Source organism: Cheilinus undulatus, linkage group 5 (assembly GCF_018320785.1).
Source record: "Cheilinus undulatus linkage group 5, ASM1832078v1, whole genome shotgun sequence".
NCBI classification, from domain to species: domain Eukaryota; kingdom Metazoa; phylum Chordata; class Actinopteri; order Labriformes; family Labridae; genus Cheilinus; species Cheilinus undulatus.
The window spans coordinates 2,022,399-2,049,512 of record NC_054869.1 but is presented as its reverse complement, the minus strand read 5'-3'; the positions used below and the strand labels follow the sequence as shown (position 1 = coordinate 2,049,512).

General features: G+C 40.4%; 1 protein-coding gene and 1 long non-coding RNA gene across 2 annotated transcripts; both read left to right on the top strand.

The window, feature by feature from the left end:
• The first annotated feature begins 994 nt into the window (after positions 1 to 994).
• On the top strand, positions 995 to 26,301 carry LOC121509923 (E3 ubiquitin-protein ligase DTX3L-like). The gene is made up of 4 exons (XM_041787724.1): positions 995 to 1,070; positions 14,384 to 15,493; positions 15,720 to 15,937; positions 23,670 to 26,301. The coding sequence occupies exons 1-4, from the start codon at positions 1,065 to 1,067 to the stop codon at positions 23,737 to 23,739; spliced, it is 1,404 nt and encodes a 467-aa protein (XP_041643658.1). The 5' UTR covers positions 995 to 1,064; the 3' UTR covers positions 23,740 to 26,301.
• Positions 1,090 to 6,497, top strand: LOC121509924. The gene is made up of 5 exons (XR_005991904.1): positions 1,090 to 2,380; positions 3,261 to 3,410; positions 3,574 to 3,643; positions 4,495 to 4,637; positions 4,781 to 6,497. It is a non-coding gene; the product is annotated as an uncharacterized LOC121509924 (long non-coding RNA).
• Positions 26,302 to 27,114: the final 813 nt, after the last annotated feature.

Genomic DNA, 27,114 nt, shown 5'->3' with positions numbered 1-27,114 from the left:
AAAATCACAATAATATCAAATCGTAGCATAAGTATATTGATAATATCGTATCCTCCTAGCAATAATACAGTAAAGGTATTTAATTCCTTAGATATAATAATGCAATGGTCTAAGCAGACAGGCTGTCAAAATGCTCATTATAACCAGAGGAGACTTGGCTTGGACTTGCAAAAACTGACTTGAGTTCATCTCTGATGGTGGGTTACTCAGAAACTTCACTATTTTACATTGAGGACACAGTTTTTCACAGACTGGTGGACCTCTGCCCATCCTAACTCCTGAGAGACTCTGCCTCTCTAAAATGCTCCTTTTATATCCAGTCATGTCACTGACCTGTTGACAATTACCCTCATTAGTTGCAAAATGCTCCTCCAGCTGTTTTTCATCGGTGCCACTTCGACGTCCAGCCTGTTTTTGTCCTGCCCCTACTTTTTTGAGACGCGTTGCTGCCATCAAATTCTTAATACCATAATATATAATATTTTTCATGAAATGGTAAAATGTCTCAGTTTCAACATCTGATATGTTGTTTATGTTCTATTCTGAGTAAAATCTGGGTTTATGAGGTTTTACAATCATTGCATTCTGTTTTATTTTATACACAGTGCCCCAATGTTTTTAGAATGGGTGTTTTATGGGGTTTTCAGGCAATAAGATAATTAATAATAATAGATGCATTTCTGAAGCTATGCTTCTGACTACTTTTTAGTTTATCTCACTGTGTTGTATTTCCATCACTGTTATCTGGCTGTTCAAATATTTACATTTTTAGTGCAGCAGCAGCTGATGAATTGTTCTCCATTGTTAATTATTAAAAAGCTCTACAGACCTGTATTTGAGACCAAGTCATCAATTATGATCTAGAAAGCTTAATATGAAAAAAGGGCCGTTTCAGCATTTTGGTAAGAATAGAGAGAGATCTGGATTTAGTACTGGTTTTATTTTCTCGGCGACCACCAGGGGGCGCTGGAGGACAAATAGTTAGTCAGGACGACCCGAGGCTGAAAGTGAAACTACAAACAGACACAACGAGCAGCAGAAGGGTGAGGGGAAAACTCTTAAATATGGCGGTAAGTTTCACATTTTAACTCTAGCTCGGATAAAATAAAGGAGAGAGGGAGCAGGCGAGGGTTTATTTAAGCAGCAGAAGGCTAATCGATCATTAATCATCGATTATCGTCGTGTTTTCCAGGCAGACGCTGCTGAGAGTTCGTCTCACTTCAAAGTCACTTAAATGTCAAATCTAGGTTTGATTTTCAGCGATCAGGAGATGAAGTCGAACTGCAAAGTCACGAATGCGCCTTTCTTTCTGATTTTGTATGTATGATGAAGGTTTAAAGGACTCTACTGTCTGTCTGAATCTCAATTCTCCAAACTTAGCTCCAGGTTCGTCAGAAACACGGATGCAGACGGTTCTCTCAACGGTCAATGAGCCATCGCAACAGTACGACATGAGTGTGTAACATTTGTGAGTGATTCTGCACAGAAATAAAAGACCAGTATTAGGCTAAAAAATAATATTAATGCATATTGATATACATGCAGCCGTACTGTATGAATTACGTTAATGTTGAATTCCCGAGCATGTAAACTTAGCACACTACGGTGGACTTAAATCCTCTCTGCTGCATACGTACTGAAATTACTCAAAACTTGAACGCAAATGAAGGTACCTAATAAACAGATAAAGCCAGAATTGGCGATCATTACGAGTGTATCTAGCAAGCAACTGACATATTGAGCAAACCTTAAAGGGGACATATCATGCTGATGCATACTTTCTAACCTACACATGATATAGTGAAGCTGAATTCCCAACACTACTCCTCCTCAAAGTTTCACAACATGAGACGTCCTCCTCTTCCCATTTTCCGGGAACGAGATTTCCTGCCCCCTGAAACGGCTCGTTGCGAGATCTTCCCGAGATTTTGCACAACCTGACGTCAGGTTGTTGCAGTCTCTCCTTACTGCACACGTCTGAGAAAACGGAGTAAAACATCTCCTCCCCCGCGCTCTGCCTGAGAGCCCACAGGCAGGAAGGACACGCTCACCCAGGCACAGTCGGGAGCCTCTGCTGTGCTGTTTTGCCTCCTGCTCTTGTCTTCACGCTAAGCATTTTGAGAACCAACAGCAAGGAAAGTCAAAAGTGGTTTTGGTTGTGATTCAGAATCACAACTGTTTCCATTTCCAAAGGAGGAAGGAAGGCACCAGAAAGCAGCGGGCAGCACTTATCCTCTAACCGTTCGGTCTCAGCTGCTTCTATGTGCTCGTCACTACACAGAGGACTCTGGACGATGCTGGATTTTCCTCTAAACTGCTGCTCAAACCAGGAGCGGTTCCCTCCAGAAAAGGTGTTCATGGAGACTCGTAACCACAAGCTGTAAGTAATTTAATCCAAACGAGTAATTTAAATAAAACTACGCTGTAATGGAAGCTAATGCTAAGCTAGTTAGTGTTAGCGTCACCGTTGTTGTGTAAATGCAGACCCTCCGGGCCTGTTTACAACCATAAAGCTGCTCTAAAAGCTTTACTCACAAACTGTGCTTCCTTATTTGTAATGTTATAATCTTTTAATAATCAAGAAGAAAATGTGTGAATTGGCCTACACTCCCCCCTCAGGCAGTGGGTAGCTTGCTGGAAAGTGAGCTAAGATCAGCTGTTAGACCCGCTGTTGTACGTAAACACATCATTTATGGAGCGTCTTTCTTTATTAAAAGGCAGAGAAAAAGTTACACTCGATGTGTATGATTTTGCCTGGGATTAACGTCAGTGCTGGACAATGAAATCAATGCTGTGGGGAGCTAAAAGTGCTAGCCTGAGGCGATGTATGTGACTCCGGGCCTACTATGATGATCAACACAACCAGTGAATGATAACACTTATTAACGGTGTATCAGTGTAAATAGATTTACTCTTATCTGTTACTTATCAAAGGAAGATCGTATGTATATTTAATTTTACACCCAGACAATGAAATACTAGCTGTACTGTAAGGGGAACTGTAAATATCCAACTTCAGGGTGTGTTTCATGACTAAAGGCCTTCTGATGCACACGAGCTGTGTCTGATTTCATTTTACTGAAAAATCTTGCCTTTTGTGGATTAAATGAAATAAAATGTGTTTGAATATAAGTAATAATATTCTGTAAATCCCTGCTGGCCATGGACTTTAGTTGGCAAGGTTTTATGTTTAATTTGTTGAAATGGTCTATAATACTAAAGACTCAGGTTATTTTTTTCTTTGTCTTTTTCTTTATTAGAGTACATCCCAACATCCCCTGCAGCCAGTGCAGAGTCAGTGTTGAAACACAAACTGTCAGTGAGACATTATCTTTGGGAACACCGTTTTCAGTTTAATCCTCTGCAATATCCCTGGGACCCAGTTGTCATATGGAACTCTGAAAGAGCAGGTAAGAAGCAAAGTTGTGTATGTATTTATCACACAGAAAAAAATGTTTCTACAGTGCGTGACTAAATAGATATTACTAATATATGAAACTGTAAAAAAGTAGGCTACTGTATTTGATTATATGACTACAAGATGACATTTGTTCTTTCTCTGTCTATAATCAGGTACCCAGGCTACAGCTCCATGTCAGTTTGAGCACTGAGAGGTTTTCCCCTTTCATCAACACCAATGCAGGTAATAAATCTTTATATTGCAAAGTTAGATTTTTTTCTTTCTGACCCTGTCAAGTCATGCAGTTTATCATTTAATCTTTAATGCTGGAGTGTATGTCACCACTTATGTTATTTGGTTTGAGAAGAATATCCCTGATAAATTTACAGGCTCTGTATCATGCCCTACAAGGACCCCACAGGATCATTTAATTCTAAACATGGCTCTCCAGTCCTTTAAATATTTATAAAAACAGTTCTTTTATTTTTTTTAGGGTGCAGATTTTTTAAGCATGAAACTCCACATTGAACAGCAATCATCCCGCCCCTTACACCATGAAATAAGTCCCAGAGTTCTCTGTGCATATGGTGATGCCACATCCTGATTTGAATTATAAACTCAGGACCATGTAAACAAACTTAAAGGTGCTCAGTTTCAGTTTATCATCATGACCTAAAGTATGGTATTGTTTTAATGCAAGTTTCACCTGCAAACAACAAAAGTAAAATTTCATTTTTTTGTTGCCCCACTTGTTCCCCTATTTAACAGAAAATGAGTTATGTGACATCTACACAAAGACTGATACTTTTTTTCATGCTTCCTGCAGTCCTGTAACATTCCATATCATGTTTAGCATGTTTTCTGTGTGTCATACTTTATAATAAAGCCAATGAAAGAATAGTTTGTTGTGAGCTTCTGGTGTATCAGAATGATTGTTGTTATCAAATCAGTTTGATTAGTCTGAGCAAACTATTTTACAACAGTCAGTTTTGAAATCTTTGGTATTTAACTGACAGCCATTAAGTTTTGTTCCAGTGAATGATAAATGCAAAGTAGAGTTTATTAAACTGAAGACTGTCCTGACTTTTTTGTAGGCTGTACCTGGCTGCAGTGAATTTCAGTGAAAATACAGAGTGTGAACAGGCTACGATGCAGATGGAGATCCAATGTAGTGGATCACATTTGCCAAGTCAAGAAAAGGCACATCAAAGCCTGTCAAGACAAAAACAACATTCCAGTAAGTATAAAGATGATTTATTATAAATAAGACCAAACAGAATAAAAAGTTTAAGAAATGAGAAAAAAAACCTAAATGAATTTAAAATACACGTTTATCAATACTCATGAAAATATTTACTAATCAGCTATTTTAATTTACAGCCTATGTGAGGGACCTCATGACTTCAGTCTCTGAAAAGGTGTTTGAGGACCCTGCCACCTATGAGGAAGAGTTAAAAGAGTCTCCATCCCTGAGCATCTGTGTTCCAAGTAGGAATGGGCGATATCCCATCGTTTGCGATATACCGCGAAAAAAACTTTCCATGATGAGAAAACGGCCTTTAACGATAATAACAGTAAACTATGGTTGATGATGTATGTGTCTGCGATCGTCGCGCACACATACATCATCAACTGCGCCGCACTCGTAACTCACGTGCAGAAACATAACAAACATGGCCGAAGGCAGAGATGAAACGGAGGATGAGTTTATGAAACGAGGAGCTACCTCTGTTATCTGTAAATGGTTTGGTTAGAGGTAATCAGACGTGGAGCAGACAACGGTAATTTGCACAGTGTGCTTTATTTTACAATCCCCTATTCCTCTGTTTTACAGCCGCGGAAATTACGCATGGTCCCACGGTTTATATGAGGAAATAACGGAGCGCTTAGTCTAATATTTAGAAAGATGTGAGTAATAAACTCGCATCTCATGTAGATTTCCTGTAAGGTTAGCAATCTATAATATTTACAACAACATAGAATATACATGATATGATAGATAACATGATACATGTTTATTTTGTTAGGTACATAGGTGTCTTTAGTACACACCTCACAGACAGACAGACCGACAGAAGTGTATGATGGAGGGACAGATACACATTAAAGCACCAAACTGTATTATATCTGAAAATGTGATTATAACTACTACTACCACATTATAAGCTTCAGTGTTGTTATACATCATGGACTTAATCAAACTTAGTTAAAAATAATTTATCAAATTTACTTATTCTTATTAATTTAACATCAGAAGTTTTAACTTGGACTTGCATTAAGTGACTTATCTCTGTAAAAGCAAACATGGTGGAGCCTGGCAGCTCTGCTCCACTGAAGGAACCTCCAGACTTAAAAGAGGATATCAGACTGAATTTTACATTTAAACACTAAAGATAGAGGCAAACTGGACAAAAAAGACCATATCCTGGAATGGCCATATGGAGGTAAAATAGTGCTGTAAATACTTCTAGTTTAGGGTCAATTTTTAATGCGGACACTCGACTTTTTAATAATCTGCCAAGTTGGAACATTCTTTGTACTATTTCCAAATAAATTTCTCTTTTAATCTCTTAAATGTAGAAGCAACATAGTTTTTTTTACTGAAATATCCCTACATTAATAGATATCTATTTATATAAATATAGATATGTTTATATATCTATATTTATATGTAGCTGGTGTAGTTAAGGTTGTGTTGAATGGTGCTATTTTTTATCGTGATTTATATTGTTATCGCAATAAATACAGCAAAATATCGTGATAATTTTTTTAGTCCATATCGCCCATCCCTAGTTCCAAGTATGAGAGGAAGACAACAGAGGAGATCATCGCAGGGCACATGTCACGCTTCAGTCAAGGGGCGGATAGAAGCCAACATACTGTCCAGCAGGATCCAGAAACTCCGGGCATATCCAGCTTACAACACACGACGTGTCTGCCCAGGTATCCCCAGCACAGCTGACAAATCTTCGGTATGAAAGGCACTGACAGCGCCTGGACAAGAGACATTTGACAGCAGAAGAGAAAATAATCACTGAGGGTAACCTGTAGACTGCTTTTATCCTTGTCTTCTAAGTTTACTAATTCAGTTACATCCAGTGACAATTGTTTTCCAAAACATATCTTTGTAAAAAAGACATATTTGTAAATGTTCTTCCTCTTTTAGTAAATAAAATAATAAAAACATCTGATTGAGTGTTCATATTTTTATTTTGTTTTAAAAGGAGATCATAATTTTTACATGTATTAAAATGTTTTAATAAAATACTAATAAACATTTGCAGCATGATTGCAAAACTTACTCTTCCTCTCTCCTCCTCCTCAGTGGTCCATAGTCTGCCTTGTATATGTTGTGCATGTTTTGTAGTGTGTCAGCATAAAGGTAGTTAGGTTCCAGGATGGTCTGTGATGCAGGTCAGGGGATGTTGGTGCCTGGATTATTCTCCTCAGCACCTTACTGGGACAAAGAGACACACAGAATCAATATTTGTGTAGAAGGCAAGCTGTATCATAAATACATAGAACAGAACACAGTGAATTAAATACAGGTAAGTAAAATATGTCACCTTAAACACATGGGTGAATTACATCTTTATGAAACTGTTCACTCAAGCAGAAATGACAATCAGAATAAGGGTTCACCTGATTTTAAGTGTCTAGATTCAGGCTAAATAACGCTTTAATTGCTATTTCACATTTTCACTGTACTTCAAAATAAAAAGATGAGGGTGGTTAATCAGAGTAGAACAAAACATAAAGGTTTTCTCCTAGAACATACCTTGTATATTTCCTGACAGCACACGTTTTCAGGTTCAGTCGGCATTGTCACACATTTTCCACAGTCCTAGGCAATAATTGAAAAAAAAAAAAAAAAAAAAAAGAGGGGAGAACTTGTGATGCAAATATTCTTCTCAACATTGTATTCACTTAGAAAGCAAAGCCACACAGTAAAGATCGGTTCAGACCAAAGAATCGCGGCACTATGAGGTAGTTTAGCCCTCTGAACTCACAGAGTTTCCTGTGATGTAGTTTGTCATCAAATGATTCTTGGATATTGCAGGTAAAAGATAAATAACATGCAAATTAGCAGGCCATTATAAGAAAAAACGCAATTAGAGGAAAAAAGCATTTTAGATCAAACCATGCAGAGAATTTCAAAATGTTAATATCTGCCTTTTAAATGAAGTTTTTAGGGAATCCACAGCTGATAAACACCCCTGCCCCCTCCCCAATCAGCTGTACAAGCTAAACTAAACTGTTTCACTTGATATTCAAGGCTGTACAGGGTAAATTAATCTGTGAAACACCTTTGTTTTTCACGGGTATCTATATTATAGCGAGACTGAGTTAGCAAAGCATTTTTGTGCTGATATGTGCCGTCAAACTGCGATACTAAACTACTAATCTGCAATGGAAACAACAGACTGTAGTCACATTTCAGTGCCATGAATGTGGTGATTCGTTGGCCTTAGTGTCATGCTGTACATATAACAAGCTACTCAGAGTTACACTTACCACACTGAGACGTCTTGTGTCGTTCTTCTTTGCCGGTTTTCTTCCTGTTCAGTCACCAAAGTCTCCGGGTCTGACTCGGGGTACAATGCGTACGGACGTATTTCAAAATTTGCCATTGTAATCAAATGCCAGGGCTAACAAAATTAAGTTTAAGTTAGCCATCAAAGTCTGGCACACGGTCGCAAATGGGGAGGCAGAGCCCGAAAACTGTGCACTGCACACAGGTCCTGCCCATGGTCCTGCCCACAGCAGCTTTCACAGAACTGGCCAATCAGAGGACAGTGGGCATGTGGGTACTCTTAAAGAGACAGCACTGAAACAGAGCGTTTCAGGCAGAAGCTGTAAAGCAGAGAAAATAAGGATTTTGTAAATGCCACTCTGAGGCACAGAAGGCGCTTTATGACCTGCAAATCATGCAGTGTTGCTCCATAGGCATCCAAGATTGACATGATGAAAAGGAAAAATGAGCAAAATATGTCTCCTTTAAGAAAGTGCTCAAAAAGTTTTTTTCCCACAAATATACAGAAACAAGAACTAGAACTTGAACTTCACAACTTACAGGTCATAACCACACACACACACACACCCACACACACACACACACACACACACTCACACACTTGTCTGGCAGCCGAAGTTAGTGAATAGTGTGTTTAAAGAAGTAGTGAACACTTTAACATTTTTCCAGCTGTACACTGAAGTATTTGACTGAATCTGATAAAACACATCACTGCTGGTGTCATTTATGAACATTGCATCAAACTGATAAAAAAAAAAAAATCTGCATTTTATGGCATTTAATGAGCTCAGAGGGCAGAGAGCTTTGAATTTTTTTCTGAAAAGGTGTGGTTTATGTGACAGAACTTTATAGTATAGATAGAATTTAATGCCTCTTACCAACTTTACCATTCAGAGACCACTCCCAACCATTCTGAGACCACTCCCAACCATTCTGAGACCACTCCCATCCATTCTGAGACCACTCCCATCCATTCTGAGACCACTCCCACCCATTCAGAGACCACTCCCATCCATTCTGAGATCACTCCCACCCATTCTAAGACCACTCCCATCCATTCAGAGACCGCTCCCATACATTCAAAGACCACTCCCATCCATTTAGAGACCACTCCCATCCATCCTCTCCTGCACAGCTCCAGCTTCAGAAGCACTGGAGCTGAAGCCAACGGCCCACACAGGTGTTGCTCAGGACCACCACGGTCCACCACCACACTACAGCCTGCTTCAGAGGACTCTGAAGACCGCTCTGAGGCAGCAGTGCAGCGGGACTCTGTGTCATTATCTGGAAAATCCCTGAATGTAAAAGAACTGGGCCCATATTCACAAAGCACCCTAAGGCTAAAAGTAGTTCTTAGTGACGTCATTCTGAGAAAAATCTTAGAATTCCGCAAATTCTAAGATTTTTCTCAGAATTATCCTTTGGTAAGATAAAAGTTATTCACAAAGCGTCTTAGGCCTTAAGAGACCTCCTAAGGTGAAAAACTGTTAAGAGGAGGGAGGAGGACTTTTAAGAAGCCTAAGAGTGTCTTAAACAGACAAGATGGTGGAAAGACAGAGAGGAAGGAGAGATATCCTCCATATGTTGAATGACAGTGATTTAATAACACGCTACCAGCTTGATTGTGCAGGGATAATGCTTGTGGTTGACTTTCCCAACACGCTAAACACAGTGTCTGCCACCTGCGACAGCTGTTTAGCTGATGATCCACCCCCTAAACGGTCCAGTAAATAAGCATATGAATTTCTATAATATTTATTAATATTAATATCAAAGTAAGCGATGTCAGCAGCCATAGCCTAAATGGTAGCCTACAATACTTACCTGTTTGAGAACAACTTCGCTTGTGTGCTGCAATCTCCGCTCTCATTTGGGATTGCAGCACGTGCCAGCGCTTCTGACTCCTCGCTTGTGCGCGCAAGGAGAGGGAACGACACATTGATTTGTTGGGCAATGGGCTCCCAAGTCTGCCTCTTCCCTTGTGCTGTGATCCAATTTCCCTCTTAATACTCCTTTATTCTCCTCCATGAGCTGTGCCAACAGCAGGCACTGCTCCTGTGTCCAGTTGGACTTACTAGTTCTTTTTATATCCATTTCATTCATTGTTTTGGTCATTCTGCCAAATCAAACCGCTTTTTATAAGGACACCAGCAATCACAGGAATTGCTGACAGCTGAGTCTGCGTCCACCGTTAACATTAAATACATTAAGTATTAAAATTACCAGCATGGACAGTAAACATAACAATAAGAAAATCAATGTACTCCCCATGTGAATGAGGTACGTTCAAACATTTTGAAGCTGTGTCACAATTAGTTTAATTTTTCTGAGTTTCATCATCATGACGTAAAATTAATATTACAATTACACATTTCTTAATACAGTCCAAGTTATATGATCGTTTGATTTTACTGTCCATTCATTACTAAGAGCGCAGAGCGCATTTTTTTTTTGTCTTTTTCCCTTTTTGTATCAACCAATCGCAGCTTTTAGAAGACTACGTCATACCTAGCAACGGGGTCAACCACACCTCCTCACTAAGATGAAAGTTTCCATCCCCTCCTTGCTCAGAGTTGCTCTCAGAAACTTCCTGAATCACTCATAAGCTAAGATTCCTTGCCAGGAATTTTTAGGCTAAGTTAGGAGCTCTCTGAGAGGACTCTCAGAAGCTTTGTGAATACAGGCCCTGGTCTCTAAAGTTCCCCATTCATCGCCTTCTCTTTTTAACTGTACTCATATGGCCTTTTCTTAGAAACGTGTGTCGGGTCAGGCAGACTTACATCAGTACACACTGCACTGAATCATCCAGCGATTTTTTGTTCCATAGTTAAGCAGGTTTACTGAATTATAGAGATCGTTCACAGATAAAAACACTCCAGCTGTTATGGCTGAGGAAGCGAGTGCTGTCTGCAGCAGACCGCAGATACACAGAGAGGGAAAAGTCCACTGCTGCATATCTCCTTTGATACACTGATTTTACATCGCCATCTCACGTTAGATTTATAATGAAAATATAAGCTGTCCAAACTTAACGTGGTTCAAGCAGAACAGCTGTTGTCTGTATACCCCCCACCCCCTCGCTCTTGTTATAAAGCTGCACATCACAGGAATGTCTTTTATAATAAAACTTTGCTCTAGTATTCTGTCTAACCTTTCCATTTATTAAGATCAAGGTTGTAATAAATAAAACATGACAAAGAATCATTATATAACATCATATGCCACGTATTTTACCTCATTTAACTCTCATAAGGTGAATAAACTAAAGTAAGTATCTGCCACATTAACCCCTGTGACCTATGACCCCTGTGTAAAGTATGGAGGGCTGATATAGAGCAGAAATATCTGTTGAAGTCCACATGTGTGTAAATAAGTTTAAGAAAAAAATCTAAAATGGGAACACAGGCCAAACATTTTGATCATTATCAAAAAGGGTTGTAGAAAAAGTCCATAGCTATTGGTGCTTTAGAGGGATCTGGGGATGTGAGGAAATAAAAATGTTTGGTACTGAAAATGTTTGCTGTTTTAAATCAACATGTTTTAACACAAATGTGCATAGTTATGTTTCTAATTTAAAGGTAATCAGGGGTAATCAGGTCTTTGTTGTTTTTGTTAAAGACATATTTTTATTAAATACAGAGACCTGTCAATAATTTAATTGCAGAAACTTCAGGAATTTTTTTTTTGTAACTGTGTGAAATTTTTGCACAAAATCGTCTGATATCAATCCTGGGCCCCATATCAAATTGAATCGAAATCGTATTGTGGCAGATTTTGTGATATCGAAAAAAATCGTATCGTTGTCCAAAATATCGAAATCGTATCATATCAGGATGAAACGGGTGATTTACACCCCTACATTTGAGAGATTCAAAGAGAAATGTAGTTGGAAATAGTACAAAGAATGTTCCAACTTGGCACATTATTAAAAATTTCAGTGTTAGCATTAAAAATTGACCCTAAACTAGAAGTATTTACATCACTATTTTACCGTCATGTGGCCCATCCTGGATATGGTCTTTCTTGTCCAGTTTACCTCTGTCTCTAGTGTTTAAATCCAAAATTCAGTCTGATATCCTCTTTTAAGTCTGGAGGTTCCTTCAGTGGAGCAGAGCTGCCAGGTTCCACCATGTTTGTTTTTACAGAGATAAGTTACTTACTGCAAGTCCAAGTTGAAACTCTTGTCATGAAATTAATAAAAATAAGTAAATTTGATACATTATTTTTAACTAGCCTAAGTTTGAAGTCCATGATGTATAATTACACTGGAGCTTATAATGTGGTAGTAGTAGTAATAGTCACATTTTCAGATATAGTGCATACAGTGTGGTGTTTTAATGTTTATCTGTCCCTCCATCATACACTTCTGCTGTCTGTGAGGTGTGTACTAAAGACACCTGTGCACCTAAAAGACAGAACCCACAGCGCTGATAAAAATAATCGTGCATCCTGTTATCTATCAGATTATGTACATTCTGTCTTGTTGTAAATGTTAAATTATGCTAACCTTGTAGAAAATCTACACGAGATGTGAGTTTATTACTCATATCTGTCTAAATATTAGACTAAGCGCTCTGTTATTTCCTATAAACGGTGGGGCCATGCGTAATGTCCGCGGCTGTAAAATGGAGGAATAGGGCATCTTAAAATAAAGAACACAATGCAAATTACCGTTGTCTGCTCCCCGTCAGATTTTCTCTAACCAAACCATTTCCAGATTGCGTCTTGTTCAGCAACAAACTTATCCTCTGTTTCAACTCTGCCTTCGGCCATGTTTGTTATGTTTCTGTATAGAGTTATGAGTGCATTGCAGTTGATTACGTATGTGTGCGCAACGGTCGCAGACACATACGCCATCAACTATAGTTTATCGTTATTATCGTTGAATGCCGTTTTCTCATCGTGGTAAGTTTTTTACATGCCCATTCCTACTTATCCCATTGGAGGTAGCGGGGGGCTGGAGTCTATCCCAGCTGTCATTGGGCAAGAGGCGAGGTAGCCTACACCCCGGACTGGTTGCCAGTCAGTCGCAGGGCTGACATATAGAGACAGACAACCAGATACGCTCACACTCACACCTACGGCCAATTTAGAGTCACCAGTTAACCTGATGAGCATGTCTTTGGTGGTGGGAGGAAGTCACAGTACCCAGAGAGAACCCACGTGTGCACAGGGAGAACATGTAAAACTCTGCACAGAAAGGCCCTAACCTGGAAGCGAACCAGGGACCTTCTTGCTGTGAGGCAATAGCGCTAACCCCTGTGCTGCTGAGCAGCCCTACTGGGGCATCCTGCAGATGCTATTTTTAGAAGAGATACAGTGGAAAGTATCCTAAATGTCAAAATGCTGGGTAACTTTTGAAAGTAGGGACATTCAGAAAGACATTTTTATGTAGCAGTGCAAGTAGGCATAAGGTTAGCATGAAGTAGCTGAATGCTACCTGAGAAATTATCATCTGATGAGGTGATGATTGAAATCGTTTGTTGCAGTTCTGGGTGGTCAAGTACTGGAAAGGGGCACTGAAATCCGAGTTTTCATTCGGCCTTTATTTGGTAGGCTTCAACGGTTGGCACTGGACTTCTGTGCTCATCTCTAAAAATGAATGAATGATCCTGTTGTGTAGTTCAGTCGTCCTTACTGTAGGGTTCTTGTGGCATTGCTCCAAGGAGTTTGTTGTTCTGCGCTGTTGAAAAAAGGAAGCAAGAGCATGTTGTCATCTGAAAAAGGGATGACTCTTTTGTTTGCTCCTTTTGGCAGGTGATGCTGCCACCTGGAGCATCACCTGCAGCTGGTAGGTCACGGAACTCTACAAACCAAATAGACTGAGCAATGAGGAAGCCAGCTGATTGATAAAAACAAACATGATCGGTATTGGCACCAGCTGATCTCACTCACAGGTGACCTGTATCAATACTTGTAGCTAAAAGCCTGATCTGGGTTTCACTATTGCCAGTTTATTTGATCTTCCTCTCTTTTGGTAAACATCCGACTGAAGATCTGGAAGTTCTTGTACTTCTTGGTTCCACTGATCAGTAAAATAATTGAGAATTGATCATTTTCAAACACATAGTGCTTAAGTGGATGATCTGTATTTTTAAAACCTTATACTGAAATGCTGCCAGTTTTTTTTTTTTTTGTTAAATTAGTAATAATTAGACAATGGAATGGGAATTTCCTATGATTAAAACAAATATTGGGCATCTAGGATTTCTATTTTTGTTGGCATGGTATCAAACTGGTTTTGATATAGATTTTTTACTCTAACCACATCAATGTTCATCATTCTGGTATTGTTAAGACCAGTTTTAAAATTTTCATTTCAGTTAAGAGTATCCTAAAAAAAATCACCCATCAGTATTAAGCTAGATTTCTCAAGTCCTTGTTTCGCCCGCTCTAGTGCTCACAGTTTCCCGAAGACAGATGTTTTCACTTCATGTCTGTCGTTTCAGTTCATCACAGACGTCTCTCTCCTTATCGATGGCAGCACTTTCAAAGATCCTAACTGCTTAAAGAAGTTTCTCCAGCCATACACACCAGAGAGGAAAGATTGCTGCTTCAAAGTGACAGGAACCTTTGAAGAGATTGAGAACCTCGTAGTCAGACTGTCAGCAGTGAGCGATCTTCAGAGTCCTGTTCCACACAGACTGACCAATAAGCAGGATGAGAACCCATCAGCTCCGCTCAGATCTGTAGATGTGTCCCAATCAGTCATGGACTACATAGAGAATCAGTGTGCAAAACATTTGAAGAGAATCACAGGGAATCGTTTCATTCTGGAGATGCAGCCTGGTGAGTCCCGTGGCTCTGTGAGAGTCACGTTCAGGCCCCGTCACGCCTCTGTCCTTCCGGTTCACGCCGACTTCATCAGACAGAGATTCATCAGCTTCTACCAGAGGATGGCGTCCGACCTGCACACCATCTCAGTGAGAGCTCATTACGTCAGAGAGCTACAGGTGAGATTCCCAGAGCTTCTGTTCTCACTTCGCCATGGCACAAAGGAGGTGATGGTGACTGGGCATTTTGTACGCATCGCTCTTCTTGAAGAGCTCCTTTTCAAAAATACCACCAGATCAGGACGGAGTCCAGAGGGCAAACTTCCATCCAAAAACCAACGCCCATCAGAGTCCCGACCTTCACTAGAGTACCAACATTCATCAGAGTACCAACATCCATCACAGACACAACGTCTAATGAAGAACCAACATCCAATGGACAAGAGTCATCTACTAGGAATGGCGAGCAGCAGAACCTCGGCTCCCTTTCCTGGGCTCAGCAGGGAACCTGCAGAAGGCGACGTTTGTCCGATCTGTATGGAGTCAATAAAAAGTCGAGAGAAAGAGACTCTGAAGTGCAAACACTCATTCTGCAGAGAATGTCTGAAAACAGCCTTCGTCTATAAGCCTGTGTGTCCCACATGTGGAGCGGTGTATGGCCTTCTCACAGGAACTCAACCAGATGGAGGCACCATGGACGTCACCACAGAGCCGTCATCTCTGCCTGGGTATGAGAGGGATGGAACTATTATCATCAGCTACTACATCCCCAGTGGAATACAAGCGGTATGATCATTCAAAGTTCCTCTGTTTTAATATTGACGTTTTCACTAAGCAGTCATAACTCAAATCTTGCTTGTTAGCTTTTAAAGAGCTACAGTCCACATAGATCTAGGGATGCAGCATGATTTTAGAATAATCCAAATAGTCATTGATGTAAAGTGTCAGAGATTATCATCTGCAGTCTCTCTCAGATTGTTTCCTCTCTCCCTTTTTTATTGTTCGTTTGTAGGAGGAGCACCCAAACCCTGGGCAGCCGTATGAAGGGGCGTCTCGTACCGCGTACCTCCCGGACAACACTGAGGGCCGACAAATCCTGAAGCTCCTGCAGAGAGCTTTTGATCAGAGACTGGTCTTCACTGTGGGTCGATCCACGACCAGCGGCAGGAGCAACATGGTCACGTGGAACGACATTCATCACAAAACGTCCAGACACGGAGGACCAACGCAGTAAGACTCTTAAACCATAGAGCAGAGCTAGTTTGGCTGGTTTTGGTGTCATTTCCTAACCTTGCAAAGCAGATGGTTTCAGCCGTTTCCGTGTTTCTCACTGGTGAATCCATCTGGCAAAGCTCCCGTCTGAACATTTGCACCCATTTGGGCGCAGCGGAGTCGTGACATAAGCAAGCAGCAACAAGAGGCCGGTGCCATTATGGCAGAACACATTAGCGGGGATGCTGCTAAAGCGCCAGTTTTATCAGTCTTGACGATATTTCTTCATTAAAAGAAGAACAAAGAACAACAGTGAGTTGTTTTCTTTCCAAAATGACAAAAGTCATGTACTGACATGTCTACAGTCGCCATCGTTTGTGTTATGTAGTTCTCTATGGAGTTTACTCCTTGGTAGTGGCTTACGTCATGTGTTTTGTTGCTCTGATTGTCCCGTAAAGATGTGACAGACAGAACATTCATCCAGTCACCCTCTGAATTTTTTTTTTTCAATCGCTCTGCCCTTCTCCAAATGCTGTCTATGGAAGGTTTTCCAGATAGAGGAGTGAAACAAATCCATCTGGTGTGTCAGGTTAGTCATTTCCCAAATCACTGTTGGATATTTGAAGTCCTAGAATCCATTAAGCTTAAACAAGTGGGGCTGTAAAACCTACGACTCGTTGGTTTTGTTCTGATCCTGATGTTGAAAGTAGTCATGGTTGTATTTGTCCCCTGGCTCACACCAGCATTGGGCTGTCTCTTAAATCACAGTCTGCTTTGGTAAACATTGGCATGCATGGCAATTTGCATTATGGGAAGCCTGCAAGACGCTGGTTAGCAATTTTACCAACAAAATGTTGACTCGGAGCAGCAGGGAGGTCACATGTTCTATTAACATTTGGACAGAGACATATTTATCAGGAGTTTGACACCACTCATGAAAATGTCAAAGTTGGAGCATGATGATGAGAGAGGCTTTCTCAAAGCTCTGCTGGTGTTACAGTCTAAGTCATTGATTGCATTTACATGGACTTGAGTAATCCTGGTTATGAGTCATATCCCGTTTTTTATCATATTCGGGATACTGTGTTTACATGTGCACAGAGAAACCCGGTTATTCATATCCCTGTATACATGAGAGAAACTAGTATCCCGGTTTCTGATCACTGAATCATATCTGCACAGATAGTTGATGTTAAAAATTAGATCTCTGTCATTTTTGGTTTAAAACAGTTAAATGCTAGCATACGCTGCAGAAATGGTACCCACCTTGTTCCACCAACAGGAGAAAACAAAATTAATCTTGTTTATATTAAGAACGCTTGCTTATAAAGAATCTGCAGAAAAAAGAGACTGAGAGGATGGTAAGGAGTGAAAGGGAGATCTCAAATGAGTAAGCTTAATATAACTTGATATTTCAAATTTTTATCACTATCAGGACATTATTATTATTATTAATATTATTATTATTATTGTTAAACACTTGAAAGTTTGGCAGAGATGCCAAGAAATAGCGAAGCAACTTGCAGTTGACTGACTTCACTAAATAACTTTCCCGGAAACGATTTCAACATAAAAGTCTGTGAAAACGGGGGCAGCTCAAAGTTGGTCTTAAAAGGATACGCTTTTATTTTGAAAAACACACCAGAAAAGTCTTTGTTTCTAAATGTCAAGACTGGGTGAAGTTGATGGGCTGTGCAGGTCGCTTACCGAGTGCCGTCTTTCCATCTTCAGCTCACAGGGTTCTAACTCACGGCATGAGCGGTCATTCTCTGTCTCTACAGTAAACTATGCTCACGTCACATTCATGGCTGAAAATTTTAACTGTTCAGTTCATGTTTTATCTAAATATGCACGGGTATACTGCGTATACATGGCACAGTATCCAGTTTTCTTTTGGAGTTCTCCAGGTAGCAAAACTGGGTTTCTCAAAACCGGGATACTGTTATATCCTGGTTTCTGCAGGTGTATACATGTACAAAGAGAAACCGGGATACTCAAAAAAACTGAAAATGGGATACTCAAGTCCATGTAAATGCAGTCATTGTTACTCAACCCTGTTCAACCAAAGAGCCAAATTGTTGAAAAATACCTTTGCAAAATACCTTTTTTGGCTAAAACTGGTTAAAGAGGTAATAGAAATAAGTTAAAGGTGGCAAAAATAGGTGAAAAGTGGCAAAAAATGAGTTTTTGGGCAGCAAAACTGTGGCAAAAAAATGAGTTGAAAAGTGACCAAAATGAGCAAAAAGCACCAAAGGTAGGCAAAAAAGTGATTTAAAAAGTTGCATTCAATGGCAAAAGGCGAAATGGGTGAAAGTGGCAAAAGAAAAAAAAGACAAAAAAGGGGCAGAGAAATTGCAAATAACAAAAAGCAGGATAAAAGTGGCAAAAATGGGCTTGTATCTGTAATAACTGATTAAAGTGGCAAAAGGTACAAAAAAATTGTAAATAATAGCAATGGAAATATACAGACAAAAATTGAAAGTTGACATATAAAGCCAACTGTATAAGTGTAGGAAACAAACTCATTAATTTGACTTGCAACAGATATTTTCTGGGTTTTTTTTAAGGTTTTCTGGGAGAATAATATTTCAAATTAAGACATAAAAGAGACACAAATCATCACTAAGCGGCAACCGGCGATCCTGAAAAATGAAGCCAATGCGGAAGTGCAAAAAATTGCAATACCGTGAGTGTTCACTTGAGGCTGGCTGCAGGAACACCGGAAGTCCCATCTGGACACATTTTAAACAGCCGGTTTTGACACTGGAAATAAACTGGTCTACAGCCTGGTTCAGAACACCAAACGTGTCTCATTAGCTAGTGTCTTCATGTGCTCTCACTGTACGGGGGTGAATTTTTTTGTACCATGATCGTTTGGGTTATATTTAGGATGAAAGCTGATTGACGCGTCTCATTTGATTGACAGATAGCTTGGCAGGCAGAGGCTCCTTTCTGTCAACCAGAATGCTAGCCAGCAGGCTGACAGGAAGTCGCGCTTAGTGGGCGGGCCATTAGGTTGATCCAAAGTTTGGTTGAGACCACGATTTCAATATGGAAGCCTCCACAGATTGGTTTCAAGAGCCGTTTGAGTCTGCCTATTGTAAGCAGACGACTGACGTCACACAGGGTTTATCCAATTCTTTCTACAGTCTATGATCATCACAAAAGAGCCACACGCTGAGTATCACTGGTCTAAGTGCTGGGCTAAAGACAAACCATTCTGAGCATATTAAAGACCCAGGTCGCCTGAGACGTTGTGCTTGGCAAACGCTCACTTCATGTTGCTGTTATTACAGCCATTAAACTTCGGGAGGAGAGAACAGATCTGATTACTGTGCTTCGCATGAATCACACTGACACAAACAGGTGATGTTTGGGTTGTTTTCTATTTGCTTCTCTAGTGTCAGAGTGAACTGTGCTGATGACTGGACTCAGACTGAGCTGCTGTCCTTCACCAATCACTTTGTTACACCGATTGCAGCATACTTTATTTCTCATGTGCACCACAACACAGAACGGACATTTAGACCAGTATTTCTACTCTTCTACTTCTCTCTTATTGAGCTATTTATCTTATCTTATCTTATCTTATGACATGATTAGGGCTTCCATTATCGATTCTTCTGCCAATTAATCGAGTGCTCTAATAGGAAATATTGCATTTTTTAAAATCAGTGTCTTTCTGTAATAAAACTAGACGAATGAGAAAAGAAGATGGATATCATGATATGTATTATATCACCAGATTCTTGCCAATACACAGCCCTGCTTACCATTATAACACCAAAAAAATTAAAGACCCTATTACAGGTCTTAAACCTGGAGTTTGTCATTTTATTTATGTCAGTTAAGTGACGGTTGATTCAGATTCAGATTCAGACAACTTCATTTATCCCAAAGGGCAATTCAGTTTTTGCAGTCTACCCAGACCATACATCAAACCACAGACAGCAAACAGAGACAATAATAAATAAAAGTCAGTACATGACAGAGACGCTCATTGACACATCGACCCTCATGTGACCCTTTTAGTAACAACACACTCAGGGTCAGGCAGATTATAATGCACATTTAAGAATAGCAGCAGAGAAAAGAGAACATAAATAAAATACCCAAGGTGCATTATGGATTACATCATAAGTTTACATTTATAGAATGTATGAACGAGCCACCAGCATAAGCACACAGTTTTAACCACCATGTGGTTCAGCACCAAACAAGGAAAAACACAATTATACAAAGCTATCAGTCCATGAGACTATATCAAGGTTTAACAGCCTGATGGCAGAAGGAATGAAAGACTTAGAATAACGGTTTGTTCTCCTACAGGGCGCGATAAAGCGGCGGCCTGAGGGCATTAAAGTAAACTCAGAGCACAGGATGTGGTCATGTTGGGAAACGATTCCTTTAGCTTTTCTGACTACCTGTGTCTCCCCCAAAGAGCGCAGATCTCTCTGCTGGACTCCAGTTATTTTGGAGCAGATGTTAACAATATTGTACAGACTGTTTTTGTCTTTAACAGACAGACCATCAAACCAACAAACAAAGGACAATGTCAAAAGACTTTCAATAAAGGACTGATAGAAGAAGATAGTCAGCATTTTGTCACAGACATTAAAGGACTTCAACTTCCTCAGTAAGTGGATTCTTTGTTGACCTCGCTTAACAATACTCTCAGTGTTCACATCGAACTTAAGCTGAGAATCGAACACAGTTCCTAAATACTTGTATGAGTCAACAGTCTCAACATCCTTACGATGAATAGAGCTGGCTTTAGGTTTAACACAGTTTCTCTTAAAATCAACTATAAGCTCTTTAGTTTTTGACACATTGAGGTCAAGGAAATTTTCATCACACCAGTCGATAAAAGCAGTAAGGGCACTACCATGGTCTGACTCTGAACCTTGAAGAAGGGATAAAAATGCTGTATCATCAGAGAATTTGACCAGGTAGCTACCCTCTTTATCAGACCTGCAGCTGTCTGTGTACAGAATAAAAAGAAGAGGAGACAGAACACAGCCCTGAGGAGAGCCTGTGTTAGACACCAGGACATCAGACATGACACCATTAGCAAAGACCTGCTGTTTCCTATCAGTTAAGAAGTTCACAATCAACAATAAAAACTGATCAGGCAGCTTAAAAAAGTGGAAAGGCGGTCAGTTAGAATGTGCGGTTGCATCTTGTTAAAAAGCTGAAGAAAAGTCAGCAAACAAGAGTCTAGCATGTGACTTTGGCTTCTCTAAATGCTTTAAAATTTTGTCTAGAATGAAGAGTTTTGCATCCTCTACTCCTTTACCAGCTTGATAAGCAAAATGTAAAGGGTCAAGATTTTCAAACACTTAGGACACAAGTTCATCTTTTAGAATTCTCTCAAAGGTTTTCATTACCAACGACGTTAAAGCAACAGGTCTAAAGTCATTCAATTCTTTTAGATTTTGGATTTAGGAACAGGGATTATAGTTGAAGTTTTCCATATCACAGGAAGCTGGCAATGATCAGCACACGTCTGAAAAAATGTAGAGAAAACTCCACTGAGCTGGTCAGCACAGTAACGAAGAGTGTGACCACAGAAAGAATCAGGACCAGCTGCCCTCCTAATATTAGTTTTCTTCAATAATGCTGTCACCTGATCCTGACATATTACAAAATCACATTGAGGTACAAGAGAATCTTTCAGCATGTTAACATTACAAGTGAAGGCAGACCTTTCAAACCGAGAGAAAAAGAGATTAAAAGTGTTTGACAACTCAGCATCAGTGACTCCATTAATGCTTATGTGCTGCTTGGTGAGCTGAACTGCATTTCTGTTTTATTTTTATAATTAATTTTGGCTCTAGCTATTTCGCTCCTCACCTCTCTGGAGACAGCCTTTTTCTCAAGGGGATCTCCTGTATAAAAAGTCCTTTTCTTTTTGTTGATAACCATTTTAAGTTCTTTGATTACCCAAGGTTTGTTATTTGGATAAATAACAACCTTTTTTGTTGGTAAAACAAAGTTTACACAAAAAGAAACATAAGAGGACACAGTGTCACAAAGTTCATCAACATCTTCACAAGAATCATAGAAGCAATGCCAGTCCGTGCTCTCAAAGCATGCCTGAAGAGACGAGATACTGTCCTCAGACCAGATTTTAACCTCCTTCTCTCCACACTGAAGGCGTCTGAAGGACGGTTTATACACAGGCAATAAAAGCACACTATTATGGTAAGATGCACCGAGGGGAGGCATTGAGCCTCGAATCTAGTCTGTGTGTTACATCAGCGATCAGCTGTGCCGCTGCAGATGCGTTTGCTTGCGGGTGAATGTAAACAAGCGTGAAAAAAAGTTATTGAAATTCACGCGGCAAGTAATAAGGGCGCAGCGAGACAGACAACAGTTCAGTATCAGGGGCACATAACTTTTCCCGGACCACAACAGTGTTACAGTACCTCCGGTTAATGTAGAAGCACACTCCTCCTCTTTGGCTCTTCCCCGTAATCTCCGGGGACTGGTCCAGCCGAAATGGGCTACCGAACCCACTTATGGACAGGTCCTTGTCCCGGTCCGTTTCACTGAGCCAAGTTTCAGTGAACGCTAACTGGCAGGTTTCCTTGATTTTGTGCTTGAATTTGGCCCATGTCTCCAGCTTGTCCACCTTGTTCCTGATGGACTGGACGTTGGAGAGCAGGACCACAGGCAGCGGAGGAAGCCGGCGGTGGTTGTCCAGGCTCAGGCGCTTCAACCTCCGACGTATAACTCCCCTCCGTTCTCTTCTGCATCGGGTGGTCCAAAGAGATGGCGCTTTTTCCGGGCTGTACGGACTGAACAGTTCGGCTGGTATTCCCACCGGGACGTCTCCTTTAGCCGAGGTCCGCAGAGAAAGTAATAACTCTCAGCTGAGAGTGATGAGGCTCCCAGGGCTGCTATGGTGTCCAGCCGCTCCATGATGAAGAAGCGCCCATGACAGCGTCATGAGGCATAAAAGTGCATATAACTGTACAAATGAGCCCAAAGTCCACATACTGAGACATACACAAGCTCCACACACACAGGACGGCTTAAAAACATTTTAAAACCAGCTAAAACCGGTTAAAAGAATGTTAAAAACAGGTAAAAGACAAGCCAGGTAGAGCTGCTTTGGGTCGCACACTGTGAAACGCCTCGGAAGTGGAAAGGCAGGAACTTGCTGGAGAAATTCGGTCTCCAGCAAATTCTCCATTGGTTGATGCCGGTCTGCAGGCTCCTTAGGCTGGCAACGCTGTACTCCCTGTTCAGAAAATATGACTGTCTCAGGTTGCTATGGTTACTCCTAACGGAGTAACGGCTAACGGCTGCTGCGCATCAATTTAGAACAGTGTAATGATTTTTTGACCGTAACTACTTGTGAAGTTCAAAAGGTGTTGATATATCAGAAGTTAATGGACACCAATGGAATTTCCAGAGCCAATCAGAATCGAGTATTCACCAAGACCATGGTATAAATAGTAATAATGTACATGTAGTAATGTTTGCAGAGAAATGTCCAGGCAGACTTCACAGCTGCAATCTGGAGTCTTCAAATACACACCTGGTTCTGAATGGCATTATAGGTCTTTGATATTACTTATATTTTTATGTTTGGTTTAGTATTACAACAAATTACTAACAGAAGAAAAGAACACTTTGTTCCATGTGGATTTTTCATCCTGAGAATAGCATCCAGCTAGCTCAGTAACACCAAAACGGTTTTATTTTTTAATTGTTCTAATAAACTTTGTCTTTGTGTTTGCAGGTACGGCTATCCTGATCCACAGTATCTGAGCCGAGTCCGAGATGAGCTGAAGGTCAAAGGGATCGAGTGAGCGGTGGCGAGCTCTGGAGACATGAGTGGATGGATCTCCGATGTACAACAACAATGAGATGGATTTAAACCAGGAGGGACAACAGATCCTGGTTTGATGTTATTCTAAGAGAAAGACTGAGCTCTCTACAGCTAAAAATCTTCTGTTTTTGTTCTAAATCTGTTAGTTTTGAAATTCAATTGTGGCCGAAGAGAATCGTTTTCTCCTTATTGGTCTGGCAAATGTTTAACTTGGGACATAATGGGGACTATTTCACCAACATTTCAGTATGTCTGTCCATCATTAAATGCTTTTGTTTTACCTTTAAATATCATCACTAAGACATGCTGAACATGCTGGTTTGTGTTGTTTTGACATTTATACTCTAATACGCCCTTTTGTGATAAACTGATTTGACATAAAGAACAGGTTTGTGAGTCCATTTTTGTGCCGTGATCTAGCGTCAGACATGGCGTTGCATCGCTGTCGGCCCTGAGCATGTCACAAATCGCTATGATGATCAGGATTTCAATCAGGAAAGACTTAATACAAGTTTGGCAATGTTTGAAATTGTGAAATACCTTAGACACTCCATTGTGATGTCTTCGTGAACCTGAAGGGGTAGTGAGGCTAGTGAGGCTGACAGCAGGACAGGAAGTGAAGTCTGGTCACTGGGGATAGAAGGAGTAGGATAAAAAGAGTGAGAGACTTCTGAGGAGCTTGACCCAGGCACTGATGAGATAAGTGGAGGTGGCTGGGGAGGAGGAGAGTTGTAGCGGTCACACTGAAACAACAGACTGGAGGAAAGAGACCAGATTTTAAAATATGACAGCTGCAGAACGATTGGATAGAAAGAGGTCATGGCAGAAAGGGATTGGCCTAGAGCTTAAGTTAGTAGACGCCCATACCAGCCGGGAGACAGGTGAGTGATGATTAATGATTGAAAGGATGAATGGAAATGAAACAGTCGTCCTGCTTGAACTTACGCTAAGCTTTGTTAGTCTCACCCACAAGGCATCATGGGGGTAGAAACAAGGTGGATTGGAAGTATTTATTTAATTCAATTTTCTCAAAACAATATCCAAGACATTCTCTAAAAGCTCAGACAGATATCTGTCTGCTATCATATTTAGTTTCTATCAGCGTGGCAGAAGTCACTTCAAACATTGTTGAAGCACATCACGCCAGAAATGTCCAGTATCTAGTAATCCTGGACTGAGCATGTGAGGTCAGAAAGGTCCAGCTCCCTAAAATCATGGTTATGTATGCGCGCAGTACTTGGTCCTACTACGTCGAAGATTCTTCTTTAAAATGTTTAGTAACTCCTTAAAGACAGTCATTTCATGTACATGTCTTGCCCGATTAACCTTGCAAACTTGATGGATTGTCCAAATTCCATTCAAGTCATCTAGCACAGTTGTTCTCAGCCCGCAACCCCCAAATAAAGGTGCCAGAGGCCACCTGAAGGTGGTTTACCAGCCATGCACATTCAAGAATAGTCACCTGCAGACAAGGCCGTCCACATGGGGATGGGGGGGCGTTCTGGGATCCAGCCACACTGGGGGCCCATGGAGGTCAGCAAAACCACCACTCTAATCAAAGCAACAAATATCTCTAGCTTTTCATTTGTGTAGAAAATAGCCTTCTTCAAATGAATTTCTTAATTGCTTAAATTAGTTAATAATGGCAAAAAATGATGGAAAGGATGATGAAATTGGATTTTTAAAGAACAGAAAATGGGTTAAAAGTGGCAAAAATTACTTTTTAAAGATGGTGTATTCATTTCTGCTGCTCAGCTTGAGAGGTAGTATGGAATCCCTGCAAAGACTAATGACTTCAGATACTTCAGGTTCAAGATTTTGTAAAAAAGACTCTCCTCATCCCTCGAGTTACCACAAAGTGGGTGGATAGATGGATTATTGAACATGAATCCAACTCTTAAAGGAATGGTTTCCATGATCTATGAGAGTATCCAGAGGGTGGCATCTCCATCTCTTGATAACATAAAAAGGAAATGGGAGGAAGGGTTAGAGTTGGACATACTGGATGTTGACTGGAGATGGGCAGTTCTTCTTCTATATGTGTTAGACACGGATTGATACAGTTTAAAGTGTTGCACAGATTTGACTTATCAAGGGACAAACTGGCAGGAATTTATCAGCGGGTTGATCCGACTTGCCCTAGATGTAGACAGGTATGTCACATGTTCTGGTCTTGTCCCAGGTTGAAAGAGTTCTGGGCCAAAATATTTAGAACTTTTTCCTCCATTTATAACAAAGCTATAGAGCCCAGCCCTCAGCCATTTTTTGTGTGGCACCAGGGGAAGCACAACTAACAGTCACTCAAAGGAAAGCCATAGCATTCTCCTCATTGTTGGCCAGGAGATTGATCTTACTGAACTGAATAAAGGCAACACCGCCATCTCATAAACGATGGCTAGAGGAGGTGATGGCACTCCTTAAATTAGAGCATCTTAGATTTACTTTGCAGTGCAACACTAAGAGATATTCTAAGGTCTGGCAGCCTTTTAGTTCTAATTTTGAACATGAGTTTTCATCTACTCCAACATAATTGGCAGCTTCGGCCCCCTTTTGTATTTTTAGTGTCATTTTTATTTATCTATTTATTTTTCACCCCGGTGTGTCTGAACCAGGTAGGTGGTGGGTATGTCTGATGTCTGGCATTAGTATGATCTGTTTTGTTACTGTTTGGTCCGTAGTTTAGACTTGTATTTGGAATGTATGTTCTGAGTTTTATTGTCTTTATTTGAATGGGATGTTTGTTGTTCAATAAAAATCTATTTAAAAAAAACTTTGATTAAAAGTGGCAAAAATTAGATAAAAGGAGAAAAAAATAACCAAAAATGGATTCAATTGCCAAAAACGGGCACAAAAAAGTGGTATAAGGGTATTAAAAAGTGTCTGAAATGGCTTTAAAGTGCAAAAAATTTGGGGCGCACAGGTGGTTGAGTGGTTAAGGCACGCACCATGTACACAGGCGACCCGGGTTCGAGTCTGGCCCGTGGCACTATTTCCTGCATGTCTCTCCCTGCTCTCTTCCCTGTTTCCGACTCTATCCACTGTCTCTCTCTCTAATAAGGGCACGAAAAAGCCCAAAAATAAATCTTTAAAGTGCAAAAAATTTGGGGTGATTAGGTGGACTGGGATGAAAAATTGATATAAGCTGGCAAAACAGGGTAACTGTGGTTAAAATGGAAAAAAAAGGGATGTGAAAAGGCGCTCTGTCATGTTATGTAGTTTTCTCTTCCGTCGTATGTTCTGTTCCTCTGAATGAATGTGACAGAACATTTGTTCAATCTGAGATTTTAAAAGTTTCTGTCCTCCCTGAATGGTGGTCTGTGGGGTGTTGCCCAGATGAATGTGAAATATATCGATA

What these genes read in the sequence shown, in the direction of transcription:
- LOC121509923 (XM_041787724.1), top strand. An exon ending in TCCCCAGTGGAATACAAGCG is followed by an intron (nt 15,494 to 15,719) that starts GTATGATCATTC and finishes GTTCGTTTGTAG; the next exon opens with GAGGAGCACCCAAACCCTGG. An exon ending in AGACACGGAGGACCAACGCA is followed by an intron (nt 15,938 to 23,669) that starts GTAAGACTCTTA and finishes TTGTGTTTGCAG; the next exon opens with GTACGGCTATCCTGATCCAC.